Consider the following 24,596-nt stretch of genomic DNA (forward strand, 5'->3'; position numbering starts at 1 on the left):
ATGATTGTTATGTCTTCTTGATGGATCAGTCCTTTTATCATTGTGTCCCTCATTGTCTCTTTTTATGGTTTTTAGTTTAAAGTCTATTTTGTCAGATATAAGAATAGCTACTCCAGCTCGTTTTTCTTTTCTGTTTGCATGGTAAATCTTTTTCTATCCTTTCACTCTTAGTCTATGTGAGTCTTTATGGGTAAGGTGGGTCTCTTGAAGGCAGCATATAGTTAGGTCCTCCTTTTTAATCCAGTCAGCCAATGTGTGTCTTTTGATTGGGGAATTTAAGCCTTTTACATTAAGAGTTGTTATTGAAAAGTGTTGATCTATTCCTTGCATTTTATTGATTGTTGTTTGGTTGTCTTAGGTGTCTTTTGTTCCTTGCTTTCTGATTTACTGTTTGTTTTCTGTGTTTGTTGGTTCCTTAGGTTGTAGATAGCATTTTTGTTTGTTTGTTTTCTTTTCATGAATGCCATTTTTATTACACTAGTGGGTTTAGATTTTTCTTCGGTTTTTATGGCAGTGGTAGTTATTTTTCAGGAACCAAACCCAGTGTTCCCTTGAGGATTTCTTTTAAGGGTGGCCGTGTGGTGGTGAACTCCCACAGTTTTTGTTTGTCTGAGAAATATACTATTTGCCCTTCATTTCAGAAGGATAGCCTTGCAGGGTAGAGTATTCTTGCCTGGCAATCTGTCTTTTAGTATTTTGAATATATCATCCCATTCCTTTCTAGCTTTTAGGGTTTGTGATGAAAAGTCTGATTGTAGCCTGATTGGGGCTCCCTTATAGGTGATTTGACGCTTCTCTCTTGCAGCTTTTAAGATTCTCTCTTTGTCTTTGAGTTTTGCCAATTTGAGTATAACATGTCTTGGAGAAGACCTTTTTGGGTTGAATACGTTTGGAGATCATTGAGCTTCCTGGATCTGAAGATCTGTGATTTTTCCTATACCTATGAAGTTTTCTGGCACTATTTTATTGAATATGTTTTCAATGCAATCTCCTTTTACCTCCCCTTCTGGAATACCCATGACTCGGATATTTGAGTGCTTAAGGTTGTCTGATATCTCTCTCAGATTTTCTTCAATGTCTTTGATTCTTTTTTCTTTTTTTAAATCTGCTTGTATTATTTCAAACAGCCCATCTTCAAGTTCAGAGGTTCTCTCTTCAACTTCAACAAGCCTGTTGGTTAAACTCTCCATTGTGTTTTTTATTTCGCTGAATAACTTCTTCAGTTCGGCAAGTTCTGCTACATTTTTTTTCAGGACATTGATTTCCTTGTACATTTCCTCTTTCAGGTCCTGTATACTTTTCCTCGTTTTATCATGATGTCTAACAGTTTTCTTGTATCTCATTCAGTTTTCTTAGAATTATCACTCAAAATTCCTTGTCAGTCATTTCAAGGGCTTCTTCTTCTATAGGATGTAGAGTTTTAGCTTTATTAACTTTTGGTGGTGTACTTTCTTGATTTTTCGTATTTCTGGTATCTTTTTTTTAATGTTTATTCATTGTGGCGGGGGGTTTCGCAGCCCACCGCTTTGACACTATTGACTAACTAAGGTGTTGCTGTGGTTGCCAATTTGGTATGGCTACCTCCGTGACTGCTCAGTTGGCCTCTAGTGCCTTGTGTGTGTGGTTGCCTCGGGTCTTGGGCCTCTCCGGGGAGCCACCTCTCTGGTCAGCTTGGACTCTGCTGGGCTGCTGGATCACGGGGCGGTACTGCAGGGTGTGTGGTCTCTGCTGAGCTTCCTCTTCCTGTGCTGGACTTCTCCCTGTTCCGTGCACTCTGGCCCGGGGTGCTGGGATCCACCGAGGCACCGCAGAGCGTGTGGTCTCTGCAGAGCTTCCCCTTCCCCTACAGGATGTCTCCCTGCTCTTTGCGCGCTAGGCCAGGGTTGGGATGGAGCCGGGTGGTGGCAGTGAAGCCTACCTGCTGCTAGGTCGCGCGGCGACAGCCCGCCAACAGGGTGTGTGGACTCTACGGAGCTTCTGTCTCCTTTGCTGGATGTCTCTGTGTTCCGTACACATTGGGCTGGGCTGCTAGTTCGCGCAGCAGCAGTGTGGTTCCTGTGGAGTTCCCGCCTCCCCTGCTGGACGTCTCCCTTCTCTGAGCGCACTAGGCGGGGCTGGGGATGGAGCCGGGTGCCTGCGGTGAAGCCTACCTGTTGGATCACGCAGTTGCGGCCCCACAGGGTGTGTGGTTTCTGCCGCATCTCTGCCTCCCTAGCCTGACGTCTCCCCACTTTGTGCGCCCTAGGCTGGGCTGGGAATGGAGCTGGGTGGTGGCGGTGAAGCCTACCTGCAGGATCTTACAGTGGCGGCCCCGCAGGATGTGTGTTTTCTGCCAAGTCTCCGCCTCCCTAGCCAGACGTCTCCCTGCTCTGTGCGCACTGGGCTGGGCTGGGAATGGAGCCGGGTGGCGGTGGTGAAGCCTACCTGCTAGATCTTGCAGTAGTGGCCCCGCAGGATGTGTGTTTTCTTCCGAGTCTCCTCCTCCCTAGCCGGACGTCTCCCTGCTCTGTGCACACTGGGCTGGGCTGGGAATGGAGCCAGGTGGCAGCGGTGAAGCCTACCTGCTGGATCTCGCAGTGGCGGCCCCGCAGGGTGTGTGTTTTCTGTCAAGTCTCTGCCTCCCTAGCCGGACGTCTCCCCGCTCTGTGCGCACTGAGCTGGGCTGGGAATGGAGCCAGGTGGTGGAGGTGAAGCCTACCTGCTGGATCTCGCAGTGGTGGCCCCACAGGGTGTGTGTGTTTTCTGCCGAGCCTCCACCTCCCTTGCTGGACATCTCTCCGTTCTGAGCGCACTGGGCTGGGCTGGGAATGGAGCCGGGTGGCGACAGTGAAGCCTATCTGCCAGATCGTGCGACGGCAGCCCCGCAGGGCATGTGGTCTCCGCGGAGCTTCTTCCTCCCCCGCTGGACGTCTCCACGTTCCATATGCATCTGTTGTTATGTTTTTGTAGTTTAAATCAGTTGATTTGTGGGAGAGAGTGATGCTAGGGACTGTCTATTCCGCCATCTTGACCGGAAGTCCTTCTGCTACAGTTTGAACTACTGTTCATGATATTCTCTTGGAAATTCTTCTGTGTTAGTTTATTAGTTTCTCTCATGACTTCATTGATGGTTTTTGCTCTTTTCTCTTGAATTCTTCTACTTTCTTCTTTATAACATAGCTTATGAAAGTGCTTTATCCTGGGCCCTGTTCTTCTCATGTGAAATTCTTTTTCACTGATTCAGTCCTCTGTATTTTGCATTCTTCTTTCTCTCCAGGTTGTATTTCTTCTCTAGTCTTTTGATCATAGGTTGAACTCTGTTGAATGCTTGTTTGTAGCTATTCAAAATGCACCTCAAGGGGCTGGCTTGTTAGCTCAGATGTTTAGATCATGGTGTTTTAACACCAAGGTCAAGGGTTCAGATCTCTGCACCAGCCAGCTGCCAGGGGAAAAAAATAAAATGTCACCTCAAGTTCATCAAATATGAAATTAAAACCACTTCCCCTTCTTCTGTTATATGTGTTTTCACTACCACCCAACCACTGACACAAGCCAGCAAAATGACTCCTCCCTCTTTCTTGGGTCTAATTTTATCTTGTGTTACTTCCTGCTACTTTTGTTTATTTGGTCTTTTCATTTTTTTCTAATTTCTATATACACTGCCATTATAGGGGGAGATGTTTGTACTCATATGACAGTCACTTCGTTCCTCTGGAAATATCATTCTTGTAAAAACCTGAAGGTAATGTTTGCTGGGCTATGAGGTTCAATCCCTGGTTACCCATCCTTCTAGCTGGCACCTGTGGTGACATCCTTAGGAGTCCTTGGGGAGAAAGCCTTCAGGAGTTACTGGGACATGTTTGAACAATGGTCAATAAAAAGACATGAAATAATAAAAACAGAAAGTACAAATTTTCCTAATGTCTACCTTTTGCTTCTATAAATTTACATCAGTGATTCTATTTGTAGTTTTTGTTAATATACAGTTATCTGTTTGTAGTTCAATAAGATCCATAATGTTTTTAAATTTTCTTACAGATTGTGTTTTATTCTTCTCCTATTTCAGGTAATTACTTAAAAGTGAGTGAGAAAGATGGATATGTGCCTTAGTCACCAGTATGTTATAAAAGTAGAACTGTAGCTAATAGCTAGTTAAGAAAAAAAATTGGCAAACCGGTTAACTGAACATTTACATTCACAATTGTAGTTTGAGACCTAACATAAGATGTGAAATGCTTTCATTCTTTGTTTTGTATCTAATATTCAGTGTGAACCTACACTCTTCATGTTTCAAATCAAAGTACTACCTAAGGTCTCTAATAACTTTTTGGTGTTCCAGTGATCTGCTGTGCAACAAAGTATCACAAAACTTCATGGCTTAAAATAAGAACATCTTCTTATTACATGTCACAATGTTTTGGGTCAGTAAACTGGACAGAGTGGTGTGTGTTCACTGCTACACAATATCTCTTCTCTGAGCTGGCTGGGGACACTAAGTAGACATCCAGCCCTCTTTTGGTGGCCATGTTGGACTTCCTCACAGAGTGGCATTCTGAGGGTAGTCAGGTTTGTCTGGCTTGTCTGGCTTCTGCCAGAGCTGGTGTCCAAGAGGCCCTGGCAGAAGCTGCAAGGATTCTTGTTATCTCCACTCAGATACCAAAGCATCTCTTCCAACATATTCTCTTAGTCAAGCACATCACTAAGACCAGCCTTGATTCAAGGGGAAGGCAATTAGATTCCACCTCTCAATAAAGAATAGCAAGACTTTGCTGCAGCACTGTTTAATAGACCACACTCTGCTCTCTGACCACAAATTTCTACCACATGCAAAATATACCTTGCCCCTCTCAAGAGCCCTAGAAATATTCTACCATTGTGCAGTTGGCAAAAAGCCAAACTAGATAAGCTCCAGTGTCCTGTCATCCTTTTAACACACATCCAGTTTACAGTGAACAGACAGGCATGACCATGTGTGCACTTTTCTTCAGACAGGGTTGGTGAGAAGGGGCAGCACCCTGCAGGCACTGTTCTGAGTAGTTACTTATTCCCATCAGGCACTGCCTGATTTCATTAGAGCCCACTCCTGGTCCCTGGAAAAGATGCCTCGTGCCTCTTCACTGTGTCCTCTGGACTCTCGCCATTCTCTGTCAGTATCTCTTTTCCTTGAATGTCTTGGTTTGCAGACTTTCTTTACCTATTTTTGGTTATTATATGTTGGGGGATCCAACGACCTTTTTTACTTTTTTCTGACTCTGGCCTTTTGATACAGGAAATTATCTGGCGTGATCACTGCCATAAAAACATGGGTTTCCATTGTGCTAAAATCCATTAGACCAATGCTACCCCCACACGTTCTGAGTCAGGCCCTTTGTTCTCTGACCTCCCCTTCTCTCCAAGGTGGCTATTTCCTTAGAAGTTTTATTGTTTACTAGGCACTATCGATGTGTCAGATCTTAAGGTACTTAGAAAGCTAGAAATATTTTTGGTCTTTTATCTTTTTTAGAAAACAATGGATTTGATCCTTGCCATAAAACAGTTTGAAAATATTTTTCTTGGAAAAATGGATGGAGAAATAGTTTTATTTCAAACTCAGCAAGTCCTGGCTCCTTCATATTTTCTCTAAATTCTGTTTGAAAATTGAACATCTTTCTTTTATTTTCTCACTGACAGAGAGAGGAGGCCAGGTAGCACTTTTCCCATTGTGCCCAAAGGTCTCCTTTGGCAGACCCTGAGATGGTGAGATACCCTTTCCATTTTCCATGTTATGGGAGGTGGTAGTGCGGCCCACATCCTTCAGTGTTCCATTTATTTCTAGTAATGTAATTTGTCTTGAAGATTCTTTTGCTGGTTTCAATATTTCCACTTAAGCTTTTCATAATTTGTTTTGCTATGGTAGATATGTTTTCATTATTTTACTTTTAGTCTGTTTCTTTGTATTTCAAGTGTAGTTCTCTGGACAACATATTGTTGAGTCTTACTTTCCTATCAAATCTGACAGTCTTTGCCTTAAGTATAATATTTAATGTAATTCCATTTAAACTAATTATTGATAAAGTTTAAGTGTGCTGTTTTGCTATTTTCTATTTTTATTTGGTTCATCTGCCTTTTAATCCTCTGCTTTTTATTTTCTACCTTTTTATCAATTATTTAATTTTTTAAAAATATTTTATTTTGGTTCATCTGTTGGCTTTTAAAATAACTTATTTTTAATTTTGGTAAAAAGCATATAATGTAAAGTTTACCATTTGAATCATTTCTTAACCTGTACGTACTTTTAAGTATATTGACACTGTTGTGCAGGAGATGCCCACAAGTGTTTTATCTTGGAAAATTGAAACTCTTTATCCATTAACTGACAACTCCAAATTTCCCCCTTCTCCCAGCCTCTGGCAACCACCATTCTATTCTGTGTTTCTAAAAATTTGACTCTTATCAGTAGGACTTTACAATACTTGTCATTTTGTGAGTGTTTTATTTCACTTTGCATAATGTCCTCAAGGTTCCATGTTATAGCATATGTCGAGATTATCTTTCTTCTTAAGGTTGGATATTATTTCTTTGTATGTATATACCACATTTTATTTATCCATTCATTCATGGCTGAACATTTGGGTTGCTTTTCCCTATTAAGTCTGTGAGTAATGCTGCTGTGAACACAGGTGTGGAAATATATTTTTGAGATTCTGCTATTAATTATTTTGGATATATACACAAAACTTGGATTTATGAATCCTATGGTAATTCTATTTTTCATTTTTTGAGAAGTCACTGTACAATTTGTTTAAATAGGGGCTGCATCACTTTATATACTCACATAAAGTGTACAAAGTTTCCAATTTTGCCAATACTTGTTATTTTCTGTTGGGTGTGAAATGATATTTCATTGTGGTTTTGCATTTCTCTAATGATTAATGATGGTAAGCATTTTTACATGAGCTTATTATACATTGGTATTTCATCTTTGTAGAAATGTCTGTTGAAGCCCTTTGCTTATTTTTTAATCAGATTATTTGTTTTGTTGTTTAGTTGTAGGTATTTTTAAAAATGTATTCTTGATGTTAATTTCTTATGAGGTAGATGATTTTCAACTCTCTTTTCTCCTTTTTGAGTTGCTAATGTAAATAGTTTTGTGTTTTTTGTTTTAAATTTTACTTGGTCATTGCTGGAGTATAGAAAAGTGCTTGATTTTTCTATATTAATGTTTTATCCTGCAATTTTGCTGTAACCAGTAATTAATTCCAGGAGGTTTTCTATTTACTTGCTAAAATATTTTACACAGATAATCATATCATCTGCAACTAACAACAATTTTATTTATTTATTTCCCAACCTGTAAATCTTTTATTTCCTCGTGTTATTGCACTACCCAGTACTTTTAGTGTGACGTTGAAGGAGTGATGAGAGGACACATTCTTGCTTTGTTCCTGATTATCTGGGAAAGCTTTGAGTTTCTCACCATTAAGGATGATGTTAGCTGCCGTTTCCTGTAGATAATCTTTATCAAGTTGTGATGTTCTCCTCTACTCCTAGTTTACTGAGGATTTTTATGATGAATGGATGCTGTATTTTTTTCAAATGCTTTTTCTGCATCTATTGTTGTGATCATGTGATTTTTTGTTTTTTCTTGTTAGTGTTTGCATGTTATTGATTACATTAATTGATGTTCATATGTTGAACCACCCTTGCTTACCTGGGATAAATACCAGTTGGTCACGGTGTGTAATTCTCTTTAGACATTGTTGGATTATGTTTGCTAATATTTTATTGAGCTTATTTGCATGTATGCTCATGAGAGATAACAGCTTGTGGTTTTCTATTCTCATAATATCTTTGTCTGGTTTTGGTGCTGAGGTAGTGCTGTCCTCATACAATGAGCTGGGGAGTACTTTATCTTCTATTCTCTGCAATAGATAGTAGGAAGGTGGTATATATTCTTCCTTAAATGTTGGCTTCAGTTCTTGTGTGAACACATTTGGGCCAGGTGCTTTCTGTTTTGAACATTTGTTTACTCAATTTTCATAATAGAATACAGGCCTATTCACATTGTGTATTTTTGTGCCATGTGAGTTTTGGTAAACTGTGTCTTTTAAGGAATTGGTCTGTGTAGAATGTCAAATGTATGCAGAGTTGTTCATAGTATTTATTATTTGTTTAATGTCCACATTATCTGTATTGATGTTGTGTCATTCATTTCTGATATTAGTAATTTCTGTCTTGTGTTCATTATCTTTTTAGTTAGCCTGACTACAGTCTTATCAATTTTATTGATCTTTTCAAAGAATTGGCTTTTTAGATGTTTATTTTTTCTCCAGATTTTCCTTTTCAGTTTTATTTCTGTTCTATTTGTATTTATTTTCTTCTTCCTTTCAATTTAATTAGCTCTTTTTAACCCCTAGATTCCAAAGATGGAAACACAGATAATTGATTTTAGATTTTTTTTTTTTTTTAAAGTATGCATTCAGTGCCATGAGAATTTTTGAGAACACTGTTATTTCTGTATTCTACAAATTTTGGTGTCATTTTCTTTCTTTTTATTTTATTTTTTTCTTCTGGTGGTTGTCCAGTATGGGGATCAAAATCCTTAACCTTGGCATTACAAGGCTTTGTTCTAACCAAGTGAGCTAACTGGTCAGCCTCATTTTCACTTTTATTTATTAAAAACATTTTAAATTTTTCTTGGTTTTTCTTTTGGGTTTTTTTTTTGTGTGTGTGTGTTGTTGTTGTTATTGTTGTTTTTTAGCCCATATATTAGAGTGTGTTGTTTAATACCACTCTATTTGGGGATCTTGTAGTCATTACTCTGTTACCGATTTCTAGTTCAATTTTCTTTTGTGGCCTGAGAGCACATATTTTATGATTTCTATTATTTTAATTTTCCTAAAGTGTGTTATATGACTCTGAATATGGTCTTAGTGATTTTTTTATATGAGAAGGAAGTCTATTCTTTTGTTGTTGGAGGAAGTAGTCTGTAGATATCCGTTATATCTAGATCATGTTATTGAGTTTAACTATGTCTTTTATGGTTTTCTGTCTGCTGTATTGGTTAATTTTTGATAGAAGTGTTGAAATCTCCAGTTTTGATGGTGGATTCTTCTATTTCTCCTTGAAGTTCTATTAAGTTTGTTGTCACATAGTTTGATGATCTGTTGTAAGGCACATGCACATTAAGAATTGTCCTCTGGGAGAACTAACCCCTATATTATGATGTAATGCTACTCTTACTTCCCCTCTATCTTCTGTTTAAAGATAGTGTTTCTGCAGAATCTGCACTTGTTCTTTTTTTTACTTTTAATCTCTTAGGTTCATTCACTTTGATGTCTTCAGATAACATGGAAATATTGATACTTTTCAAATCTTTATTGTCAGCTTAACTTTCTCTCTTGATTGCTAGAATCATATATCCAATTGCCACTTGAATATTTCTACAGAAATTTCAAGTATTATGTATTCAAGTCTGTTTCACTTTTGCTCTTTATATTTTTCTCCCATTTTTCAAACATTGCTTTCAGTTCCAGGACCTAAGTAGCTGTGTGTAGAGCTATAGCTAGGTCTCACAGAACCCTTAAGCCCATTCACAAACCCTTCACACACAGGTCTGCAAGCTAGGTAGCAGGAAAAGGTCCTTGGAGCTGTGGATGAAGAAATAATAGGCTTTTTTCTAGATGTGAGCTCCGCCGACCAGACATTCAGAGCCTCTCTTACACACACACTGAAGAGCACACAAGAATAGCAACAAACTAAAACACGGTTGCATGTGCACACTAACTCTACTCCCACACAACTTGTTTACAAAGAATGTGCTGCACCACACCCAGTTGGACCTGAGGCAAGGGGGCCTGACTAAACTACTCTGTTTTCCTCACAATCCACCCCTTCAGGGTTCCTTGCCATACAATCTACACATTGAGAATCTTCCACAGTGTTCCCTTAGCGAGGATAAATGACCCTTACATCCATCCATATAACCTACTTTCTGTTCAATATGCCTTAAGGCTTATCCTTAAGGCTTATCCTGTAGTTCTATCCTTTCAACTATTAGTTGCACATGTCTGGTTAGTAGTCATCCTTGGTGTGATTTTCCATGAGAATCCTGTAGTGATACTCATGGGAAGTTCAATGCATATTCAGTAGGCCAACACATTGATCATGTGACTCTGGTGTGGTGCCTGCAGCTAGAAAGAACACTATGGGCAAAAAGACAGGAGGGTTATTGGTACCCATAGGGCAAGTTCTCACCCCTCTGGTAAGATACATGCCAGTTTGCCATCCTGAGAAAGGATGGTTGCAGAAATAGGTATCTTACTTGGTTCATGATACCATAGTTTATCTGCTAACACTGTTGGATCTATAGGTTCTACACGTAACAGAATAGGGGAATTCATACTTGGCCAGAATGATACAAATGTGCCCTTTGAAATAGAGCACTTATCTCTTCCAAGCCATGTTACCTTTACTCGAGGAGGCCAGGTATTTGTCACCCAAGGTGAAACTTGCAAGTTTTCTTCTAATCCTTTCCCCCAAGGCCCTATTAGGCCTACCCAGTGTATATGGGGGGGCTTCTGTTCTACAAGGCCATTACCATTGTACCATCTGTCCCTGTTGCAAACAGGTTGGGGCTGGTAAAAGGATATTTCCATTCTTGCCATATCCTGGCTTCAAAGGCTTATCTTTAGTAGTGACTTGCAGTTGTATAGCTGCTGCAGTCCTATGCAGCCGAGCTTCACTGCAGAGGGCCTGCCCTTGTGGGGTCTCTCATTTAGAATCCTGTTGGCCATAACCACAGTGTCCACCCTTTCAGGGATGGGGTTGGGCAGATAGCCTTAGTCTCTAAAAGACCATTTTACCATTCAATCATTTTTGCTGCCTGGGGATGATATGGCACATGTAACTTCCACTGAATAGACAACTGGGAGGCCCACCTCAGAACCCCATGTCCAGTAAAGTGGGTTCCATTATCACTTTCTATAACTACAGGCTGGCCGTACATGGCCATAAGGCTATTCAGTGCCTTCACAGTGCTTACCTGAACTGGGGCCTTAGAAAGCCATACAAACAGAAGACCAGTAGCCATATCAACAGCTGTAAAGATGTATCTGAAATTCTCTGACCTTGGCAGTGGTCCAACAAAGTCCACTTGCCATGTAGTCAAGGGCACCATTCCTCGAGTTATTTACCATCTGTATGGGGCACCCACTGGAGGTGTGGACTCTCTTCAGCATATACTGGACAAACATGACAGGCATTCACTACATCTTCACATTTTATAGGCAGGGCCCATCTTTGAGCTGCCATCCACATGGTTTTGCTGCCAGCATGGTGCATTCGTTGATGTAACCGCCGGGCTACGTCAGTAGCTTGGACTCTCCAGCCATCTTACCTTAGTCAAGGCATCGGCTTCATCATTTCCTGGACTGGATAGTGGGAAGTGTCCTGTGATATGGAAAAGACTTCTTTCTCATGTCTCAGTTCCCATAATTCTTGCCACATTGCTTGTCCCCATGGGGATCAGTGGCCTACCATCCACCATTAATATTCCAAGTAGAGATTCAAAGTGTTAAACCTTTGAACACAACCCAGCTGTCAGTACAGATGGTTAATGGCCCAGGATCATTTTTTATCACCATCCATACTGCTATCAATTCAGCCCATTGACTGCTTTGCTCTTTGTTGTTTTCATACCACATGGTATCTGGTAGGGCTGGACAGCAGCAGCAGTCCATGATGCTGAGGGCCCCATGCTAGAACCATCTGTATGCCAAGCTTGCTCTTTGATAGGTCCTTGTCCTTCATGGAAAGGTGTAGCCTCCACCTCCATGGGTAAGGATTGTGTGAAAGTTTCTTCCACAACCTCTACTGGGCCAAGCACAGTTTGCAAATCTTTGGACAGAGGACTCATTGACACAGTGCTTCTTGTTCTATATATGCTCTTCATTTAGACAGAGTGGGAGTCTGAGCTATGCCCATTTTAGGGTTGGTTGCCTATGTGCGCAGCCAACCTATTATGGGATATCTCATCCTCACTAGGACTTTGGCAGTTCCTGTGATAGCTTCAGTGTGGCTATCAAGGCAGAATACACAGCCGCTATTTTTCTTTTAGGGAGTAATGCACTTCAGCGCCCTTATTGAGCTGAGACCAGAATCCCACAGGTGTTCATAATCGGTCTTATCTTAGCCACAAACCCCATTCTAACACTTCTTGGGTTATATGTACATCTAATTCAAAAGCCTTAATGGGATCAGCCACTTGTAAAGCCTGTACTTGCTGTATTGACCTTTTTGTAGCTTGGTAAGCCTGTTCTACTTCCTCAGTCCAATCCCAGAGGGCTCCTTTCTTCATTAATGCATACAGTGGGTTTGTCATTTGGGCCATGTGGGGTACAAAAGTTCTCTAATACCCCAGAAGTCCCAAATATGTCTGTAACTGAGCTCCAGTTGTGGGTCATGGGTATGCCTGTATCTTATCTATAATAGCTTCTGGGATGACTCTTGTCTTACCTGACCAGACCACTCCCAAGAATTTGACTAACAGCCCAGGTCCTTGTACTTTGGCTGTGTTCATGGCCCACCCACATTATTCCAAATGACTTAGTAGCATTGGAGCTGCCTGGGTTAAATCTGTAAGAGAATCAGAGGTTAGTAACGTCATAAATTTAGGGAAACATTGTGATCATGCTGGGCCTAGCCCACTTGGCCAGGTCCCCAGCCACTAAACCATGACAGATGGTTGGGCTATGCAGATAACCTTGGGGCAGTACTTGAAAGGTCCACTGCCTTCCTTCCCAGATGAAGGCGAACTGATTTTGGCTATCAGCTGAGATTGGAATAGAAAAAAAAGCATTTGCAAGGTCCAATACATAATAAGTTCCCAGCTGAGTTAGTCAGCAGATCCATCAAGTTGTGAGCTGAAGACATAGCTGCATGCAAAGGAGGTGCTACTTTGCTTAGTTCTCAGTAGTCTACAGTCATTCTCCAGGTACCATCAGGTTTTTTCACAGGTTTTAATGCAGTCTCGGAGCATAAAATGTGCTATGAGCTGGATAAATCATGCCATCTTTCTCTAACTCCAATATAATGGCACCTTTCTCTGCATGTCCTCCCAGTAGGTGATACTGCTTTACATTAACTACACATGTTGGCTTGGGTAACACCTGTGGGTCATGTTTAGCATATCCTTGTAACACAGGCTTTACTGTCCATATTCACAGCTGAAACTCTCCAACTGTTGTTTGCAGGTGCAAACCATAAAGTACATCCATACCCAAGATGTATTTCAGCTGCTGGGGATATATACATTATACACACGAGGGGGTAATCGTCCTATGCCCAATGGCAGTGACACAGCTTTAACTTCAGTAGTATGTCTTCCATAGCTATCTACATGACCTGTGGCCTTGGGAAACTTATCTGGATTGCCATATATCAGGCTACATTCTGCACCTGTATCCACCAATGCCAAAACATACTGCACATTTGTCCTCAACCAGTGTATTGCCAATTCAACCTGAGGCCTCTGGTCCTCGCCTGGCCCCAAAAGATGAGTACCTTGGCCTGCTCCCTAATCAAAATGGAGCATTTCATCCACCTCCTCGGGAGCAATCAAAAATTCTTTAAATCCACTAAGCATACCTTGCTCCCTGTTTCTGGATATTTGGTGAAATGCTGTTCAGGGTGCAGTTGCTGCCACAAGGCAAACAGTACCGCATTTAGCTGCTGGTCAGTTTTCTTGCTCTCAACTCCTGCTGCAAGCATGTCAAGCCACATCTGCTTATAGCTAGTCTTGCTTGGTTCCTTTGGGATAAAATCCTGAGCATTTCTTGGGGGTTTGGTCTTAGCCACCTTTTGGACCCCTTTTGCTTGTCTCCTATCCTCTACTTCACCCAAGCTGGTCATTACTGCATGTATAGGACAACCAATGTAGGGGGCCAGTATGGCCGTCAGCGACCCAAAGGACATTGATGGGGCATTTTGCAGCACTATTTCTCTCATGCTGCCTGTAAAATTTTCATCATCTGGGCTACAGGTGTTCAGATCAAACATGGACTGCCACATCCCCAGCTCCCAAATTATTTGTACTAACTCAGCATATGTTTGCCATTTACTAACAATCTTGGGCAGTTTTCCAGCATTTGCCCACATGGTTCGGGCAGCTGCATTCACCCATTCCATTGAGTGATTACCTGGCCTTTGTGCATATCTGTGGCTATTCTGTAGCCGCTGCCTCAGGGACAGGTGTATGGTAATGGAGGCCAATTTTTCCATCTCCTTACCAGAGCACATCACACTATCCACCCTTAGGTTCCATAACCATAGCCATCAAGCAGCCAGGGGCTTCCCGTTTCTGCCAGAGCTGTCTCCCCAAGTCAACTAATTCAACCTGGGTATACTGGACATAGGTAGTGAGTTGGGTCACCTGTTAATTGCCCACTGGTTGTTCATCCGGTCCCATAGCCTGCTTGTGTTTGACTTTCTGATGCACAATAGGTCATGCCTGGAGACACAGTCTCCCCCAACTAACCACTGGGTTTGTCATCCTTTCTGGTGTGAGAAGCAGGAGTGGCCAGCCACTGCACATCATCCTCTGGGACATTTATCTGCACTTCCAACAGCTCTGCTTTCTGCTTCAAATCTCCATCAGTGTGCAACATAGTGAGCAGTAGCTAGGCTCCGGTCAGCAGAAAAGTGGCCACTGGGTACCACATGCTCAAGGATAGCCACATTTCCTCCCCCTCTTGGGGTTCTCCACTGTAGTCCCTGGTCTATGCTGACTTGCAATATAGTGAACAGCAACCAGATCCTGGTCAACAGGAGAGAGGCCATAGGGCACAACATATTCAAAAGTAGCCACATTTCCTTCTTCTCCCAAGGGCTTTTGGTTCCCATACCCTCTCAGAATCCTGCCAGACTACACCAATTGTAGAGCTATGGCTAGGTCTCACAGACCCCTTGGGCCCATTTGCAAAACCTTCACGTGCAGATCTGTGAGCTAGGTAACAGGAAAAGGTCCTGGAGCCTTGGATGAAAAAATAATAGGCTTTATTTCTAGATGGAAGCTCTGCCGACCAGCCATTCAGAGCCTCTGCTTCACACACTCTTAAGAGCACAGAAGAATAGCAACAAGCTAAAAATACATGGGTGCACATGTGCACTAGCTCTACTCCCACACAACTTGTATACAAAGAATGTGCTGCACCACACCCAGCCAGACCTGAGGCGTGAGGGACTGACTACTCTATTTTCCTCGCACTGTGCTTATGTAGGTAGCCTGAGAGTAAAACTCTTTTTAATTTCTGCACACATTGTATTTCTTCTTTTTCATTCCATTTCTTTTTCATAGTGTTAAGTCTGTTGTGTGTGCTTATTTCTATATGTTGTAATGTAGTTGGTCTTCTGTCACCCTGTTTTCTTTTTCCCTCTGACTTTTCCTAAAAGCCTTTTCCATTCTCTTTGTAGTGGATGACTATTAAAATACAAATAAAGTTATGTACTTAAAGGACCACACTTTTTACTCCCTGTGGTTTAGAAAGTTGCAATTTAAACCCTGGTGTGGACACAAGCAATCCTTTGGCACATAGGAAGGAAATTTTGGAATGCCTTTTTTATGTACTTTTAATTCATAAGTAGTTAAAACACGATAACTACATAAAATGTTTTACTGTTTGAAATAGGTCCCATTTTAAGTGAAGAATCATTCTATAATCACTTGCTTCAATATTGTTTTTCTGTTATGCTACCCAAGATCATTCACTCAGATGTGTGGAGGATACTCACATTAATAAAGCACATGTATTTCACAGGGCCTTACTTAACCTTTGGCTTTATAGAACCACAGTCCTTAGTTTTAGTTGGGCCAGAGCCCTTAGCATAGGTAGTATTAGTAGGGCCACAGCCCTGAGTTTTAGCAGGGCCAAAGCCCTGTAGTTTAAGGAATAGTCTAACCTTTTAGAATTACACATAGAAGTGCTAAGCTTGGGAATCAACAGACTTTCTCAGGACTAGAATCTCTGTTGTAGATAAGAAAATTGTAACAGCAAAAGTGATTGCTCTCTATATAGGCCATTGTCCTTGGTGCAGCTAAACCTAATGATGGGAAAGTGTGTGCACTAAAAGCTTCAAGGTTGATGGTTGTGGGATGTTCTACAACTTGCCTTTGGCTGTTTAAGTTTCTTAGGGAACTAAGTGTTGCCATGACGATTATCTCATTGTTTCTTTTTGTACTTCACATAGCTTAGTTTTTTTGACTCCTTAGATAGTAAATTGCTTGCACTATGACTGATTAACCACCTGTGTTCTTTTCTGTAACTTTCTTGCTTGGACAATAAAAATAGAGAAAACCTGATTTGGGATTATTCCTGGAATCCTTCTCTCTTGAGGGAATTCCTCCTGGGATTAATCCCTTTGGGCCTCTCATTGATCTAGAGAAATGGGCTTTGAGTAATCCTTTTCATCTCCATAACCCTGGGAGAGATGACAGACATGGTGCTGTGTGTAGTTCTATTAATGTGGGGTGTGTTCTTTGTGTTCTTGTGACTAGACTTTTGCTGTTGCTTCATATTCATGAGACCATGGAGTTCACATGGAAGAGTTTAACATCTTTGGCATTTCAGTGAAGTGCAAACTGAATACAAAATAAAACTATTTTCTATTTCTTTTTATGCCCATCTATATTGAACTTGTGTTTAAATTTGTTCATCTAACATGGTATTTCAGGTATGTATTTGTACTTATGTCTTCATGCCTGTTTATACTCACCTGAGGAAAAAATTTTATTCACTCTTTTATTACTAGCAACAAGGATATTTCTTAAGGTATAAACTAAGTTTTGTAATATTATTTTTAGTAATTAATAACTTAATATAGTACCAGGGTATGTGTCCTTTGATTTTTCTTCCTCCCATTCTATGGAGTACAAAAAAGTGACATCTTATATAAGACACATATGACACATGCACACACAGAGGTGTGGATTCCCAGATTTGTTTTGTGACCCAGGAATGTTGACTTGAGTTGAGAATAGTGTGTCATTACAGGAGTTGGTATCATTTGAGGATGTGGCTGTGGACTTCACCTGGGAGGAGTGGCAGGACCTGAATGATGCTCAGAGGACTTTGTATAGGGATGTGATGCTGGAGACCTACAGCAACCTGGTGTCACTGAGTGAGTAAACTCCCCAGTAACTTTCAGGAGAAAAAGTTTCTTTTTTCATAAACATAGGAACCATTTATAAGGTTTCATGCTTTTTTGGTAAGATTACATTTCTTGGAAATATGCTCTCTTTCTCATGAGGTTCAAATTGGCCTCTTTATTTGCACAATGTCTGAAGCTGAGCTCTTGCCATTCTTCCAAGGATCAGACTTAGCAGTTTTACAAAGTCCTACATTACTTCCCATTAACAGAACACTGCATTAACAAAGCTGAGGTGATTGTCAAGTTAGAAGAAGGAGCAGAGGCATGGACAATAGAAGAATGCCCCAACCATATCCTGCAAGATTTGTCAGCACGTACAGTGCAGAACCCAAGAAAAGTAAAGCTCATTAGATGTTGGCAGTGTTCAGCTGTTTCTAGCAACTTCCCCTGCAAGTCCCAGACTTGAGGATGGCTCATCTGCAATCCTATATTACATAATCTCCAAGGTGGGGTGTCCCATGTACATCCCAATATTTTATTTGGCTGAATCTGTTTTGTATGTACCCAAAATCTAATTCCTACATTTCTCTTCTTTGACATTTATTTTTCCCATTTGTTTTCTTAACATTTTCAGTTGTGCTTGTATCTTCAATTCTCATGTACATTTTTTCGTACTTTCTGTGCTTGTTTTCTGTTGTTTCTGACAGAAAACCTGCAACTGGGTAATTTATAAAGAAAAAAAATCTTTCTTACAAGTCTGTTCTGCAGGCTCAGCATTCCAAGTTTAAGGGGTTGCACCTGGTGAGGACTGTTGTTCTGGTGGGGACTCTTCACAGAATCCCAAAGTAGTGCAGGGTATCACATAGCAGTTTGGAAAATAGGAAAAGAGGTACAGCAGTGAGCCTTGTACCACCACATCAAAAATTATGAAGCTGAGGAGAACCCTGCATGGGAGAATGGAAAGTGGTGGTCCTTGACTTTGAAGGAAACTAAGAGATCTGGGTGCCAAGGCCATGTGAACTAAGGCTTCCATGTTGAGGGAACAAGATTGTTGATTGGGAGTGGAGTTCAAATTTAGCACTTTTCTGTTTCTATTTGTGGAAATCATTCAGAACAAAAAAAACAAAATGAGAAATGTGCTGGAGACTCTTTATGAGAATAGAAGACCACTAAAACTTCACTGCACAAAACAAAAGCTTTCACAAGAAATGAATTATCAAGTGGTGGTCCATGTGCTAGAAATTGGAAATAAAATACAAGTTGATTTGAGAAGGAGTCAAAAGAACATATTTCAAAGATGGTGGGAACAGCCTTGGATGCAGAAACAAATATTTTAGAACAGAAGTGGGTGTCTAGAGTGGAGAACTGACATTTCCTTTATTTGTAATGGTTTATGAGAAACAGGAAGTCAGGTTAAATGAAAAACTTGGAGGAAGCTATCTTTACCTTAGAGAAAGGTATATCTTGTTCTTTGAAAAACTTCCACATTCCTATACCCATTTTCTAAAGGAGGAGTGTAAAGCATATAAACATAAATACAGAATACTTATCTTCAGCCATGTTCCTTCATATGTGATAAAAAATTGGCTTACTTCTGTATCTGAAAGTAGCTGATGAAGGAAAACCTAGGCATCTTCAAAGTGAAATAGTGAGAAAATAGCAGCAGGAGACACCCATTGTTGTAAAGATGAAACAGAAAATGGTGTAAAGAAATGAAAGGTGCTTAGTTGAAAACTACAAGTAGGCAGAAAATTAAAATTCTTAACAAATACTCATAAATTAAAATTTAAAAATGAACAAAGAAGGAAAGAAAAACATGATATAACATTAGAAAATATATTAGTATAGTATTACATTGTCAGTAAGAAAAAACTTCATAAACTCATGAAACCAACCTCCATTATTGATTTTTAAATAAAATCTTTTGTTACTAGGATTGGGTGGCACTTCTGTACCTTTACTTGAGCAGTCAGAGATGTGCTTATGTGTAGTTCATTATTAATTATTTTTTTTCTCATTTCAGATGTCCAGATAGATGATGACCTTGTGGAGAGGAACCATCATGGTAGATGCTTGCAGCAAATTGTAATCACCAACAGCAACACATCAGCTGAGGAGAGAGTTGTGTTAGGAAAATCATTTTATTTGAATTCATGTCAAGTTTTAAATCTGATTATAAATAATGGAAACTATTCAGGAAAGGGACATGAGGAGTTTTACACATGTCAGAATGCACTTCTTCCTAGAGAGCCTGATGAGATGCCTGCTGTAGAGAAACCTGATGATCATCATGTAGCTGAAAAATTGCCCAGACATCATGAGCATCTTAGTCAGCATCCCAATATTCAAACTAGGAAACAGCCTTTAGAATACAGTGGAAAAGGGAAATCCTCAAACACAGAGCCAATGATGTTTACACATAAAGAGATACATATGGATGAGACCACCTATAAGTATAATGAATATGGGAAAGGCTGTGGTAAGTCAGCTGTCATTGCCCAAAAAATAAATCAGGTAGCAAGGAAAACTTTTCAATGTGGTATATGTGGGAAAATGTTCTATAAAATGTCTGAGCTCCCTACACATCAGATTATGCACACAGGAGAGAAACACTATAAATATACTGAATGTGAGAAATCTTTTAAGAAATTATACCTTACCTCACACCTGAAAACACCTACACAGAAGCTTTATGGTTGTAATGAATGTGAGAAAATTTTTTGTCAGAAGTCAGACCTTACAATGCATCAGAGAACTCACACAGGAGAAATGTACTATGGAAGTATTAAATGTGGAAAAAGCTGTGAGAATTCACTCCTCAGCCATTCTGAGAGAATTCACAGGGATGAAATACCAGATGGATGTAATGAATGTACAAAATTTTTCTACCATGAGTCTGCCCTCACTGTATACCAGAGAATTCACACATGTGAGAAACCAGATGAATGTAGACAGTGTGGAAAAACTTTTACCCAAAAGTCAAAATTCAGCATTCATCAGAGGACTCACACAGATGAGAAACCATATGAATGTAAAGACTGTGGAAAAGCTTTGAGCCAAAAGTCAAATTTCAGCATTCATCAGAGAACTCACATGGGTGAGAAACCATATGAATGCAAAGAATGTAGAAAAGCTTTTAACCACACAGAAGACTTCAGCAGGCATGAGAGAACACATACAGGTGAGAAACTATATGAATGTAAAGAATGTGGAAAAGCTTTTAACTACAAGAGAGACCTCGGCAGGCATGAGAGAACACATACAGGTGAGAAACCATATGAATGCAAAGAATGTGGAAAAGCTTTTAGCTACAAGTCATACTTCAGCATTCATCAGAGAAGTCACACAGGTGAGAAACCATATGAATGTAAAGACTGTGGAAAAGCTTTTAGCCAGAAGTCATACATCAGCATTCATCAGAGAATTCACACAGGTGAGAAACCATATGAATGTAAAGGCTGTGGAAAAGCTTTTAACTACAAGGGAGACCTCAGGAGGCATGAGAGAACACATACAGGTGTGAAACCATATGAATGTAAAGAATGTGGAAAAGCTTATAACTACAAGGGGGACCTCAACAAGCATGAGAGAACACATACAGGTGAGAAACCATATGAATGTAAAGAATGTGGAAAAGCTTTTAGGGTAAAGTCATATCTCAGCATTCATCAGAGAAATCACACAGGTGAGAAACCATATGAATGTAGAGAATGTGGAAAAACTTTTAACCGAAAGTCAGACCTCAACATTCATCAGAGAAATCACACAGGTGAGAAACCATATGAATGCAAAGAATGTGGACAAGCTTTTAACCGAAAGTCACACCTCAGCAGTCATCAGAAAACTCACACAGGTGAGAAACTATATAGGTGTAAAGAATGTGGAAAAGTTTTTAACTACAAGGTAGACCTCAGCATTCATCAGAGAAGTCACACAGGTGAGAAACTATATGAATGTAGAGAATGTGGAAAAACTTTTAACCGAAAGTCAAACCTCAGCAGGCATCAGAAAATTCACACAGGTGAGAAACCCTATGAATGTAAAGAATGTGGAAAAGCTTTTAGCGAAAAGGCAGAATTCAGCAGGCATGAGAGAAGTCACACAGGTGAGAACCCATATGAATGCAAAGAATGTGGAAAAGCTTTTAACCACACAGGAGACCTCAACAAGCATGAGATAACTCACACAGGTGAGAAACTGTATGAATGTAAAGAATGTGGAAAAGCTTTTAGGAAAAAGTTATACTTCAACATTCATCAGAGAGCTCACACAGGTGAGAAACCATATTAATGTAAAGAATTTAGAAAAGCTTTTAACCAAAAGGTAGACCTCAGAAGGCATAAGAGAACTCACACAGGTGAGAAACCATATGAATGCAAGCATGTGGAAAAGCTTTTAATTAAAAGTCTCACATCAGCAGCCATCAAAGAATTCATATAGGTGAGAAACCATGTGAATGTAAGGAATGTGGGAAAACAGTTTACTGGAATGCACCATAACAGACATGAACGAATTCACACATTGGAAAATACCAATTAATGTAATAACTGTGGGAGAAGGTTTTGCCGTAAATCACACGTTATGTTTCATCAGAGAACTCACACCAAGAAGAAGCCTATAAATGCACAGCTGTCCTTTGGTATTGGAGGTTGGTTCCAGGAGCCCCTGTTGATGAAAACACTTACAAATAATGACACCCCTTCTATAAATGGTGTACTGTTTTGATATTACCTATGAAGTTTTTTCTGTGTCCTTTACATCTTGAGTCAAATGTTTATATTACTGAATATAGAAGGAATTCCTTGTAAATAGTTGTTATACTGTGTTGTTTTTTTACTTGTATTATAGTTTTATTTTTTCTTTTGATTTTTATAAGTGGTTGAATCAGCAGGTGTGCAACCCTCAGATATAGAAGGGGGTCAGTAATTGTGAAAAAATCTTTTTTCAACAGTTACAGTGCTGATTATAGTTAGTGTATTGTTGTGCAGAGCATGGTGGTGGTAACACCATGACCAGCCACTTGAGGGGAAAAAAAAAAAAAAAGGTATAGTAAAAAGAACTCACACTGCAGCAGGCATGAGATAATTTACATAGGGAGGAACTTCTGTATGGTTTAGACTGGGTAAGTATTTTCTAAAAACACCTTTTTTCTTTTGTACACATGCCTGTAATCTCAGCCTTTAATTATTGTATATGGAACCATGTCATTTAGCTCTTTTCAGGGGAATATGGATACAGGTGATAAACATTACTTCCAGGCCAGGCAATAAAAAAAAAATGTTCATGCATTTGTCCCTGACTTCTCATTCTCTGGGGCTCAAGGGCAGATGACTCATAGGGTAGAGTCAGGGGCTGTAGGTGGGAGAAATTCACCATAATTTAAGGCAGACTGAATTGAAGAAAATATAGTTCTTTCCAACTCTATCCCCAAATCCTCTATTTATACTTTATGTAAGAAATGCTTACTATGGTTTCCCATTCCATTTGTGATCTCTTTGTGTTCCAAGTAGCCCACTGTGCTAACTGACTTTATGAACTTTCTGAGAGAAGTTACCAGTTCCTGAGTATGAGAATATTCACACAGAAGAGAAACCTATATTGTCACCTTTTACACCCAAGACTACTTAAGGGAAAATTCAATTATGGGGAGAAACAGTGCAATAAATATGGAACACCTTACCAGGCAGGGACTTCTCATTGAACAGTGACAATGTTTATCTTCATCAATGTCTTTCATGTGTCAAAGCTTTTCAACATAGCTTTCATTTTTATATATCAGATAATTTGAAATGAAAATGATCAACTTATGTAATGTGAATGCAAATTTTCAAGTAGAATTGATAAATATAGGATCAAAAGTATTTTAAAAGTTTTGACTAAAAACAGTTAAACATGAGTGGTGATATTGCCTGCCAGGGGACATTTGGCTATGTCTGAAGACATTTTTGTTGTCATAACTGGAAGTTAAATAAAAGGTCTAGTGGAAAGAAGTCAGAGATGCTGCTGCACAGCCTACAGTGCCCAAAACAGCCCCAAGTATACTACACTTATGCATATAAATATTATTTGTTAAAAATTTATCTTGATAGAAGCCAGCACAGCTACAGATAGGAGATACTTACACATAGGATAATAGTGTGACTTACATCAGAATTTTTTTATTAGCCTGTTCATTGTTACAAATCATACTTATTCTTTATGCCCCTTATCCAATCTCTACCCTTCCCCTTCCCTTCTCCCTTCTAATCACCATAGATTTGTTCTCTCCATCTGATAGATTAACCAATTGTCTGTTGGTTTGTTGCCTAGATGATCTATCCAGTACTGAGACAGATGTGATCAAGACTTTCCCTATTGATGGAGTTTGGGTGTGTTGTCCCCTCCAAAACTCATGTGGAAATTTGATCTCCAATGTGGTAGTGTTGGAAACTGATTGAGTCTTGGGGGTGGATCCCTTATGAATGGATTAATGCTCTCCCTGGAGAAGGGGGTATTAATGAGTTCTCACTCTATTAGTGCCCGTGAGAGCTCATTGCTTAAAAAGACCCTGGCACCTTCTCTCTCCCTCTTGCTTCCTCTCTCTTGCTTCCTCTTACCATTTGATCTGCTTGTACCCGCTGGCTGCCTGCCACTTTCTGCCATGAGTAGAAGCAGCCTGAGGCCTATGCCAGATGCAGCTGTTCCAGAATCATAAGTCAAATAAACCTCTCTTCTTTATAAATGACCCAGTCTCAGGTAATTCTGTTATAGCAACACAAAACACTAAAACACCTATTATCATAAATCAGATGCTGCTTTTACTCTGGAGTGTGCTTTATGGAGAGAGTGTGTTTTTTTGTTCGTGTGTTTCCACTGGTGCCTCTCCTTGTGTCAATGCACTTGAGAATCTGGTGTACCATCTGTGCAGTGGCTGTGACTGCTGCTATAGAGCCTAGATACTTTTGCAGTAGCCATGGCAGTTGTGTTGGCTATGTGGGCTACCTGCATGGAAATGGTGTTTTGGGTATGCTCTGTACCTGGTTGTGGCTGGGTTCAGCTTCCCCTGACTCCATGCCTTAGTACCCCAGTGTAGCCCAGGGTGGTGATAGTGGCTTTCCTAGTTCGACTTGGTTCAGCTTTCCCTAGATCCATGCCTCTGGACCCTGGTAGGGCCCATGCAGTGGCAGCTGCTTGCCTAATTGTGGCTGTGTTCAGCTTCCCCTGGCTCCATGCCTCATTCTAAGATGTTGTGGAGCAGTTGGTGAGAAGGGGGAGGGGAAATAGGGTGGGAAGAGGGGGAATGAGGTGGAACATAATCGAAGCCCGGGACCTCCCTCATTCCTTCACGGGAGGCCAGGCTACTTATAGCAGTGGCTGGTTTGTCACTGGGCCGGATGCAGATGTCAGAGGGTGTGGCTCAAGCCCATAGCCCCCAAATGCCCCAGCTCAGGAGCTTGGAGTGCTTCCTACAGCATCTCACTTGTCACTGGGCTGGTTTCGATGTCCAGGGGACA

At 40.4% G+C, this 24,596-nt stretch overlaps 1 protein-coding gene across 1 annotated transcript in view; it reads left to right on the forward strand.

Annotated features, from left to right (window-relative positions):
• Positions 1-21,888, forward strand: part of LOC134378869 (zinc finger protein 345-like) — a 29,440-nt gene extending 7,552 nt beyond the window's left edge. Inside the window, exons 3-4 of the mRNA XM_063098209.1 lie at positions 17,007-17,133; positions 19,127-21,888. Coding sequence (XP_062954279.1) covers positions 17,007-17,133; positions 19,127-21,393 — 2,394 coding nt within the window. The 3' untranslated portion in view covers positions 21,394-21,888. The remainder of the gene's footprint in view (positions 1-17,006; positions 17,134-19,126) is intronic.
• The last annotated feature ends 2,708 nt before the right edge of the window (positions 21,889-24,596 follow it).

Source organism: Cynocephalus volans, chromosome 1 (assembly GCF_027409185.1).
Source record: "Cynocephalus volans isolate mCynVol1 chromosome 1, mCynVol1.pri, whole genome shotgun sequence".
Classification (NCBI taxonomy): domain Eukaryota; kingdom Metazoa; phylum Chordata; class Mammalia; order Dermoptera; family Cynocephalidae; genus Cynocephalus; species Cynocephalus volans.